An 11389-nucleotide genomic window follows, 5' to 3' on the forward strand; every position below is an offset into this window, starting at 1 on the left:
CCATTAACAATAAGTCTGAGATATTCTACATATAAAGAATTCTATATATCTGAGCAACAATTCAATATTAAACTTCGGAAGAACTATACTATTACCTTAAACATCTACATTTAATTTCTTCAAATTAAATTTAACTTTTTATCAGTACAATATTCAGTCTGAGTAGAAAGATGCAACATTATATATATGTAGATCAAAGTTACCCTTTGGTCAAATTCATCTCTCGATCTATCGATGAAATTTCTTGTAAATTGATGAATCGCCTACATATTAAATTCAATCTCTAACTCGAAGACCCCAAATACTGGTTCTTCGAATACCGACTGTTGGCCTCGCTACCGAGCTATAAAGGTACTTGTTAATTTCGGGTTCACGGCAAGTAGCTTGTAATGATTTAAGCACTGATTCCGTCATTAGGCCGAAAACATCTAAATACAATAAACACGGCATAGTAGCTAATCTTATATATGCCGATTGCGGGATGCTGTAACAACGGCTCAGTGATAAGTGCTCGAGCTTCGAAAAGTTTAATAAATTATGAACGGTATGCATTGTAAGCATAGCGCAATCACTCAGGTCTAATTCTATAATATCCGGACATCTTCTTAACAAGTCCTTTACGTCTGAAATTTAGAAAAAAATGTATGTTAAAGTCAATAAATAATCAAAATCCCAATCACTATACTTACTCTCATCAGTCATTGTTTTTCTACAACCCGCTAAGTTCAAGCGTGTAATGGATGTTGGCAATGTTCTGCAAAGTAACGTTATGCCCTCGTTATCCAAAGAACACCATGCTATGTTGAGGGCAGTTAAGCTGAAACAATCCGATCGTATTAAAATTGGGAACTGCATAAACATTACATATAGAAAGAGATTAATAATTTTACCATTTAAGTTCCATTAAATCCATAATACATCCGATGTTTATATTCTCGCACATTGTTAAATTCAAAACTTCTAATTCAGTGTTTTGACTAATCGCTCTACAGCAATCTCTATTTACTATACATTTTTCCAGTGACAATTTTTTCAAACATTTACATTTGGATAATAAAACAGCCAAACCCATTGGTGATATGACCGCCATAGACAAATCCAAATACTGTAATTTACTGATATAAGAATCGCTAAGTACTTGGCTGCCTTCACAAAAGACAGGATCCGCAATTTCCGCCTGTGCCAGTCTTAAAATTTGTACCCCTCGCGGCAATATATGCCCTAATGTGCCTTCATTCAAAACTTTACTACCCATATCTAATCTAGTCCATAATGCTTCATCTTGAGCTATTTGGCACCAACGTTTGCATACTAGCATAGAGCGTACCTGCACACGAAATAATTTATGCAATTGAGACATGTACATAATTTATTAAATTACATTTAATACTGTGTTACTATTCTTACCAAACATTTCTTAGGTAACCATTTCAATATCATCAAAATGATTTCATCTGATAACTTGTTAAACTTATCCTCGCCATAAACGGAAGGTCTTCTTTTTCTCCTAAACAAGCAAAATTGATCTAAACAAGATTGCTCATTTTTTTCGGCAGAAGTGTTAATCTTTTCCTTGGTAAAGCTCTCTTTTAAATCCCCAAAGTAATCAGTTTCCATTCTTGAAGAATAGCCAGATTCATTCTCTGTACTACCAAGTCCAATTAAATCATCTGTATCACATGAATCTTGTTGAACCCTGTAAGAATAATTATATATTTACATATATATATTATATATATAAAAAAGTGTGTGTGTGTGAATAGACATAATTTAAAACCTCCAGTAATTTTTGTTATCACAAACCTGTCTGAAATCGCAATTTCCAAACTAGAACTTGTATAAATCTCTTCTTGATATCCAAAGATATCAGAATCATCGATTACTGATTTATTATTACTAGCTAAATTCTCCGCCAAGATCAGACACTCTTCGGATTGTAGTCTCTTTGTATTTTCACAATTGATTACTCCATCTTCTAACATACTAACGCCCATATCTTCTAGGATTTCAGGTTCAATGAGACTGGCATCTCCAGAATATGGCCACTTTGTACTATTTTCAGAGTGACTGTTGAGAGTATTGTTTAAATTGTTATTACAGCCATTGTCCAAACGTAATCGTTTACTGTGAACAGATATGAAGAATTCTTTTATTACAAAAACAACTTAAATACAAACATACCAATTCAATTGTAAAGGAACAAATTATATATAAACCTGTTCCACCAGGGTGATGATGAAGAAGATGGATCTTTATTCATTATATGTGAACAGATATAGAAGCTCTTATTCTCCAAATTGAAATGATATCAAGTTCTTACAATGAACTGTTATAAAACCAGGCAAATACTGTAGGAAAGGATTAGTATTTGAATTACACATACAAGGTATATTAGGTATTAATCATAAAGATTACAATGCAAAATACTATTAATGTTACATACAAATCGCAAAAAGAATAAATTTGTCTTCTTAAATAAAACAAAAGACATTTGTACATAACAGCAAAGAGAAAATTAAGAGACTCATTTATACATAATCATGCACATAAAAAAGCAAAAGAATATTATTTGAACCAATCCTTGCCAAAGGTCTACCAAAAAAAAATATACATAGTTTTGCTGTTATTTACTTGTTAAGAACACATATTTACTCCAAAAATCTCACAAGTGGTACAAACGTGGAATCCAATTTTACATCTGACAACATCACGAAGATAATTCATTAGAATCACAACCGAAGTTTCTCGAATTCGAAACTCTCCCAAAATACCACGAACATTGAAATTTGTTTGCGAAAATACGGGAAGAAACTTACGACCGACAGCCAAAAACGTGGTGATTTCTCGACAGCAAAATCTCGACTATGAATCGCAGTACATTCGAGCATTCGCTGTGAGGCACAACAAACCCAAGACAGTCGGTCGTAGGATACTTTGAGTGCTATTCAACACTATTCAGAATGTTCCTTGCGACTAGAAAAAGACAACAAAACGCCCCGAGCGTGTTTGGTAACCTTACTTACGAGAGGGCGAGCGAAAGAGCGCGCGCGGGTGTACAGTGTACACCTGCTGTCCTGTTAAAAAAAACCCCCTCCCAAGAGAGCACAGGCAACAGGTAAAGAAGTTGGAGTAGGTACGAGGCCGATCTAGCAGATAACCAAAAGCGACATGACAAGGATAAAGCCTAACCTTTCGGGCAAGGGGGACTCCTCGGATCTCGACGGACGGGACTTGTCCGATTTTTCGTGTAGTCGTGCGTGCTCGATCACAATGCCGGAACTCATCCTTAACGAAAACCACCGCGAGCCAGCCTGGGTATCCTTTCAAGTCTCCGCAAGATACCAGAATCCACTCGTTGAAGCGCGCTCCGTCGGCTCCGTACTGGCAAAACAAATCGCTCCGTAGCGATCCGTCAATCGTCATCCGGTCATCCGTCCCGCGCGCGCGTTATTATCCCGCCGAGCCGGCTCGATGAGATCAGATGAGACGACGCAGATTGGCCGGCCGTCAAAAGGCGGGAACGCGGCGAGATATCGAAACGGCAGGAACGCGCGCCGCGCATGCGCAACGCGCGACAGCAGCGCCGCGCACCGCGCACCTCGATTTCGCGCCTTTTCCACGTTCGACTTCGCTAGCGCGTGACCGCGTCATCGTTAACGTTGGCGGCGGCGTCTTGATTTTCGTGCATGCGCGCCGAATTTGGTTTCATCGATATGCATATCTAGCCGAAAAGGTAAATAAAGATATGAGACATGAAATAGCGTAAACTGCGCCATTTGCATCTAAATAGCAGATGTGGTCAATAAAGATGAGAGAGAGGGATCGTGAAGACGGCTAGAGTCCGATCAAAATTTCGGTTTCAACCGAAATTAAGAGAAAATTTCGATAATAACTTTGATGTGATTTGATTTCTTTAAAAGTTGAGGATGCACACAACACAGACACACGGTATTATATTATATTATTATAGTTAGATATTTTAATGAAATCTTATTTTTTAAAGAGTACATAAATTTGTCATGATTTCTGGAAATCATACGGTCTCTGTCAATTTAATCCAAAAGTGTCAATTTCGACTCCGGCCGAAAAATATGTGACTCCGTTTTAGTTTCTCTCTTTCTCTTTTTTTTTTAGTAACACTTATATCTAAGTTTCGGTTTCGTTTTCAGCCAAAATTGAATGACAACCGAATATTCGTTTTCGGTTTCGACCGGAGGTCAAAATGTGGTTTTGGTTGGACTCTAAAGACAGTCGATTTCTTTCTTTTTCTAATATACTACGATTGGTTCAATAGAAAAAGATTGAAATTCGAGGGGGTAACCACTTAATGTAATCGTGGGACAGAGTCCTCAAAATCATTATAAAATTTATACGAAATTTCTATGTATAATCTGATAATTACGAATGCAACCACGATAAATCATTGTATAATATTAAATAAATTCGTATATTTTACCAAACGACTTCATATGTAGCGAAAAAAATTATTTGTAATCAGATGAAATCATATGATATCATGTAATCTGTGGGACAATATTTCAGCTAGTGGTTACCCCCTCGTTGAAATTAGCTATCTTCGCGTCTTCTTATCTCTCTCATTTTTATTGACCAATTTTACACGAATGGCACAGTTCATCGCGAGGACTGTGTTTAAATTTCCACCCGAATATCACCCAGGTATCACTCTATCCTTGTTGTTTACCGAATATTAAAACAAGAATAATATTAAACAAGAAAAATATTAAACAAGAATAATACCCGAGTGATGGCTAGGGGTAAATTTTATCCCTATAATCCATTTTTTACCAATCAGCTTTTAGTGTCAAAACGTATATTTTTTATCTTTTTCTAAAATTTAAAAGGAGGTAAAGAATAAATTAAATCGAGATTAACGTTAATTTAACTTTGTTAGAAATGGATGTTGAACGTTTAAACCAGCTGAAACTTTAATCCCGATTTACAATAGGTGTGGTAGACCTTTAAACTTTTTAACATGAATTTGCTCTAAGTTCTATTTTAATTTTACAGTTACCCAAGCAGAGCAACAAGTCATTATGATATCAAAATGATGTCAAAACGTCTCCAAAATAATCATTAAAAATCATTTTTTAATAATTTTCGATTCATTTTAACGTCATTTTGACGTTATTGTAACTTGTTGTTCTGCTTGGATAGCATCTTTAAATGGAAACATTACTGTACTCGCTACAAAATATTTGTCAAATATGTAAATTTGTTTGATAAAAACAGTAAACAAATTTGACAATTTTTTGCAAGCCTTTTGCATACCAAAATTTCATACCAAATTTATTTTTCTTCATATATCACTTATAATAAAACACTTTTTGTTATTATCGAAAAAGTTTAAAAATGAATAAATAATCCTATTATATGATAATCGGAATACGCATTTGAATTTATTATAGGATTATAACTAAATTACTATTATTACATAAATTATTGTTAAATATTATATTATACTTCAATAGCGAGTGATAAAATATGAAACAGCTGAAACGATATTGATTTCGAGTTTATTGTTTGAGGCCTTTCAACTTTCGATCCTCGGCGTAAATTTTCATCTGGAAGCTCACCAGGTCGGACGTTCTCTTGTGAAAGTCAAACCGCGCGTCCTTCGGATGTATCCCCTTGTCGTGCCACCAACCGTAACTGAAAATTGTCATAATTAACTGTTGGAGCGGTAGATATCCGAGAAAATCGACGTGCGGATCATTAAGATGCAGGAATTACGTGTGGCTGGTTAATAACGGCAATTGATACAGGTTCCTCGGCTTCCTATCTTGTTCCGTGGCGAGTCTCTCGAGCGTGTCGCTTACGTCCGCATTTCGCACGTCTTCGAGTTCCCTCGAGTAGAATTTCGGCGTGACGAAGTCCGCTGCAATTGATTTGCAACTTCGCGTGCGCATTTATTTCAGATCGTATTACGCTTGGCTCGCAGCTTCGCTTTGCTAAAATCGAGATCGCGCCGACACCGCGTCTTTCTTTTCATTCGCGTTTAATAAACTCGGATAGAAAATGAGCAAGTTCATCATTGAAAAACGATCCACCGCAAGTTAATCCGTAACTGATATGGTTCTTTTTTTATTACATGTAAGGTATTGTGGAGTCATCAGAAACCAATTTATTTTACGCTGAAATAAATACACTAATTGTGAGAGAAAAGTGTTTGGTATTTGTGACAATTGCACGATAAAATAATTATGGTTAGAAGCTTCATTTTTATAATTCAATATTTTAATGTTAATAATAATATATAATTATATTTATATAGTTTTATCAAAAAAAGTATACGTCGTTGACACTGAAAATAACTAATAATTATATTTAAATTGTAAATGTAGTAATAAAACGATATTATTTTTTCTATATCAGTGTATAAATTCGGGATTTTTTTGTAATAATTTTATTGTATTCAGATATTGCATTTAAAAAAGTTAAAAATAACAATATTTTGTCTAAGGAAATAAATGTTTTTTAAAAATTATTTTCAAAAGAAACTAAAAAATTTTTGACTGTTGAATAGTTAATGTCTCCAATTTCGAGGATTTTACTCAGCTAATAGCTGAACAAAATTAGTAACAAACTGAATTCGTTATAATTCCAAGATACCAGTTAAGGATTAATTTCGCGGCAAGACTTTATGGCAGTCTCGTTAATTTTTAATTGGTAGCTCAAATTTGAAACTAACAAAACTGTATAGAGATTATGAATATATTCCCGTTTCTGACACGTGTTATTTTTCGAAATCTGTATTGGTGTCTCAAATCCATCGGATATTCCTTTCACCGTTGTCCTTATCAGAGTAAAATTTAAGAAAATTCTCTGCCATCGACGAGATATGTATATTAACTCGGAAATAGTCATATTTTTACATTCCAGCAATGAAAAAATAAAGCTTAGGCACAGTAATTTTCTTTACTTATCGAAAGTCTAAACTATTTTTTTTTTATTTAATTTTCTACTTACTTTTTTTTAAATATTGAATAAATTTATACACCTAATGATTTCAAATACTGATAAATTGCAGAACAATCAGTAATGTACAATATGTAATTAATAATGGAGTTTTAATTGGGTATAAAAGTCATCCTATTTTTTGAAATAATTTATATACCGTTTGTTTTTGATATGCAAGCGTCGGATTTCCCGATTTGTTGGTTTCGCGAGAAACACAGCTTAAACGGCGGTCTCTCCGACTTCTTCGACGTTACTGGTCTCGAATCGTACGAATCCGTTTGCTGCTCGGACATATTTTCCACGCAACACAATTCTTTCCCAACCGTCGCGTCGCGCTCGCCCCGTTGTCGTCGAGAATACTCAACTGAATCTCGTCTCCGCCTTACGTCGAGTGCCGCGTGCGTGTCTCCGCGACGTGCATGAACCACCGTATTTGATCAATATTGCCTGCGAAATACGCGGTCAGAAATAAGCAAACGGGGGTGACATTCTCCTCCCGAAAATATCACGTTTGCAAGGACAACAATTTAGACGTCATTCCGTCATATTGCTATTTTAGATGGCCGAGAAATCTCCTCCTTTCCTCCTCAAGAAGAAATCTAATAACGAATTCGGTTGGGCACATTAATGCATATTAAAGCTGTTGTGCACTGATTTGATCTGAGTGTCAAAGTAAAATGTAAATATTTTCGCAATAAAATTATTTGAAAATTTTAAATTCTCATTAGCAGTGTAAGGAAAGAATAACAGAAGTGCCTTGATAAAAAAATTTAACATTATAATATTTTTAAGAATTTTGTTATATTTCAAATTTATGAAGATTTCCAAAAAAATACCTTAAACTTTTTCAGAAGTTTTCTTCAGAATCTATAAAATAAGAAATCTTAGAAATCTTAAAATATATTTCACATACATATATATTAATTTTAGAAAAGATGTAAATTTTTTCAGCACTCTGAAAATTGTCCCGATAAAATTGTTTGTATAAAAACATCTAAAAGCGTTTCTAAAAAGTTATACAAATATACAGAAATTTAAAAAAATTCTGAACTTTTTACGTAAAAATTCTGAAAAATTAAAAAAAAATTTCACCATAACGTAAATAACAAAACGAAATTTCTATGAGAACCATTGAAGCAGAAAATAAAAGAAGCGTTTTACGAGATATAAATGCTTTTTTCTATGTTTTGTTGTTCCAATCTTCCTAGAAGTTTCGTTTACGCTTCTGTTATTTTCACTTTACATTCGACTTATACGCTCCGATTTTTATTTTTGTTAGAAATTGGAAGAGAATGGGTTTTGTAGGATAACAAGATCGAGACAATTTTTCCATGTTTGCCTCTCTCTTTATTTTCGACTTTTTCTCCCCGTTAATAATTCATATATTCCAATAAAGTATATGTACGGCTAATAGTAATTATAATCTGGCGCAACGATATTACAAATCTCTCTCGACTCTAACTCTCTCTTCGTTTTCCTCTTATCGACTTTGGCGCTTCTCTATCTCCTTATCGCCATTAATACCATGCTATCTCTTCACGCTTGCCTGCCGATTAAATAATTACATATCAACGAATGAAGCTCCCGAGAGAAGAAGCGGCCGTTTTCGGAAAACGAAAATATCCCCCGCTCTTTTATTCTCTTTCCCGACGAAGAATTTCTCGATCTCACTCACACATACACACGCAAATCTTCTTCTCTTTTTTTTTCTCTTTCAGTCTATCTTGTATTTGTCGCGTTCGTTACCTCGTGTAATACAAAAAGCACCCCCCTCAGAATCTTCAGTTATACTTGCATTAATTATAGGACGTTTACAGCCTTCGTTACATTCTTACCGCGCGATCTATATACGTGATAATCGTGTCTAAGCAGATTCACTTCACAGCTTCGTAATGCTTCGTAAAATTCTTAGAAATCAGCCGTTGACATAACGTTAACACTATCTCGATTTGTCCACGTTATCGTCGAGTCTCACTTTTCAGTGAGTGTCAGATTTTTGCACTTCTATCCTCAAAGAGGCGGAACCGATCGTCGCCTTGTCGTCATTTCATAGTGACAATATATTAACACTTTGATTGCCATGCTGATTTCGGCATTGAGCTTAATAAATCTATAGTGTATCATTTTAACACTTTATTGTTTTCTTCACTTTAATTAATTATAATTTATATTATATTTCTTTAATATTTTATATATATTCACCTATAAATATTATATAGGTCACTACATCGATACAGTGGTCCATATTTTTTACGAATGAGTATATTTAATAAAATTATTCTTAACTTTTAAAGGACGATAAGGATCTATTTTTAAAACGTCAGTTTTTTCTTGCGTAAGATTTGACATAATTCATTATTTCTCGTCCCAAAACATGATATTGTTTCAGTGCCATTATAGTGGCTTTTCTCTCATCTTGTAAAAGTTAAAAGTTAATCGGATGAACAAAATGATAATTAAGATAAATAAAATCATTATCTTATTCATCCCCCCCCTCCTCCTGATTAAGAATAATTTTACTAAATTAAATACTATATATTTTCTTGGCTCCAAGAATAAATCACGAACCACTCAAAATTGCCAATAAAAGTAATAAATGATGAAACTCTTGCGAATTTGATGTGTCACCTGGATATGGATGATATGGCAATCAAAGTTATGTCAATGTTAACACGATGTTGTATTCCTTGCCTCAGCTATTATGAATTATTAATACGGACATACCGACATAGCGTATCGTCCGCGCCGTTGCGTAATCGAAAAATACATAGAGGTTCGAGGATCGCCGTGACGACATACAAACCGCGTAACTGCAATTAAATATCGGAAAAGGTCAACAAGGTAGATTCTTATGTGATTCCGGACTTGATTGATATACACGCACGCAAACATACAGGACGAATTTTCTTAAAACTCTATCACGAAAAGAACGTCCTCGAGTCCTTATAGAAAAATACTTGGGGCCTTCTCAAAGATATCGAATTTTAAGCCTCTCGATTGTTTTGCTACGCAGAAAGCATGTTGCAATCGGCAGTGCATTCGTCGGAATCGGAAAGCGAATTCACCTTCGCCGATTTCCGCTTCTTTTTCGTCCCTGTGATTTATTATCCATTTGTATCCAATTCGCGCTTAGTATCCTGACATAATATTTTTCTATAGGATATAACCGGTTCGAAAGTATCCTTTAGCTTTCAATGGAGCTTTTCGTTGTCGAATGAGGCTAGTAAAATACGATCGCGACTTTTCGTTCGAAGGCGGGGCGGGAGATAAATCGATATCGTTTTCTTTTGTAGAGGAAACGATTCGACGCTTCAGTAACTACAAATCGATCAGATGTACTGTCGAATCTCCGTATTCTTAGTAAATTTCGCAACTTTCCTATTTTTAATTGCTTTTCTAATTATATTCTAATAATTTTAAACGCGAAACAAAATAGTATATTAGCGATTAATTCGGAATGAGAAAGTGAACGAAAAACGAGATAAATCTCGTGGAGAAATCGAATAGTATACGAGAAAAGAAATTAAGTTTGTGGAAATTCGATTGTTTAACACTTTTAATCCTTAAAAGGCCGCAAGATTTTTTTTAAATCACAAAATTACATATATTTAATAATAGTATCCATAAAGATCGACTCAGCGAATAAAAAATTTCCATTACTGTAATAAATAAACAAATGAGTCAAACAAAATTTTAACGCTCATAGATAATTATATATTTTCTCATATAAAATAAATATTAATTAAATATTGAACAATATTTCCTAATTTCTATATATTTAAGATATAATAGGATGCAAAATATAACATTGATTTCGTGATGTCAGAACGTCTCGTAAACTATAAAAGTTAAGAATAGCAGCGAAGACCAGAATATAGAGGTCCAACTGTATTTCTGTCGATTGCCTTCGTCGATTGCGTAGAGTGCTTCATAAAAAGTGTAAAAAGCATCGGCGATCGCTCAGGGTAGAACTACTCTGGTGAAAATTGTTCTTAAAATTCTTCATATAAAATTTTTCAGAATTTTTAAGTAAATTTCAGAACTTCTATATAATTGTATAATCTTCTAAAAAATTTCTCAAATTTTTTTATATGAAAATGGAATACTTTTTACAAGAAATTGTCTACATCTAGTAGAATTCTTCATACATGTGAATTCTGAAATATCCTAGAACTTCTTCTAAGATTTCATATATATTCTATAATTTTTTTTTAAAATTTATAAAATTTGAAAAAATTTTTTCAGAAACCTTTATAAGTTGAAAATATGACAAATTCTTAAAAATATTACGAGATATTATGAGAATTTTTTTCACCAGGGTAAACTTGAAAAGAAAGAGTGTAACCATTTGGAAGATATGTCCGTTTTTGACAACACGACGAACCGTCAAGGTTTCTTACACTCGTTAGGA

General features: G+C 34.0%; 2 protein-coding genes across 3 annotated transcripts; both read right to left on the reverse strand.

The window, feature by feature from the left end:
- Nucleotides 1-3408, reverse strand: Skp2 (S-phase kinase-associated protein 2). 2 transcript variants are annotated; one of them, XM_018508289.1, is made up of 7 exons: nucleotides 3190-3245; nucleotides 2217-2348; nucleotides 1804-2124; nucleotides 1408-1696; nucleotides 891-1327; nucleotides 690-817; nucleotides 1-623 (listed from the first exon to the last, which is right to left on the reverse strand). In XM_018508289.1, exons 2-7 carry the CDS (start codon nucleotides 2258-2260, stop codon nucleotides 277-279), a joined length of 1566 nt encoding a protein of 521 aa, XP_018363791.1. In that variant the 5' UTR covers nucleotides 2261-2348; nucleotides 3190-3245; the 3' UTR covers nucleotides 1-276. The 2 variants fall into 2 exon arrangements, with proteins under 2 accessions (XP_018363791.1, XP_018363790.1); XM_018508288.1 differs by lacking the exon at nucleotides 2217-2348 and having other exon boundaries at nucleotides 3190-3408.
- Nucleotides 3409-5534: 2126 nt separating this feature from the next.
- On the reverse strand, nucleotides 5535-7352 carry LOC108761659 (uncharacterized). The gene is made up of 3 exons (XM_018508312.1): nucleotides 7136-7352; nucleotides 5752-5896; nucleotides 5535-5670 (listed from the first exon to the last, which is right to left on the reverse strand). The coding sequence occupies exons 1-3, from the start codon at nucleotides 7269-7271 to the stop codon at nucleotides 5535-5537; spliced, it is 417 nt and encodes a 138-aa protein (XP_018363814.1). The 5' UTR covers nucleotides 7272-7352.
- Nucleotides 7353-11389: the final 4037 nt, after the last annotated feature.

This window comes from Trachymyrmex cornetzi, unplaced genomic scaffold (genome assembly GCF_001594075.2).
Source record: "Trachymyrmex cornetzi isolate Tcor2-1 unplaced genomic scaffold, Tcor1.1 scaffold26, whole genome shotgun sequence".
Lineage (NCBI taxonomy): Eukaryota > Metazoa > Arthropoda > Insecta > Hymenoptera > Formicidae > Trachymyrmex > Trachymyrmex cornetzi.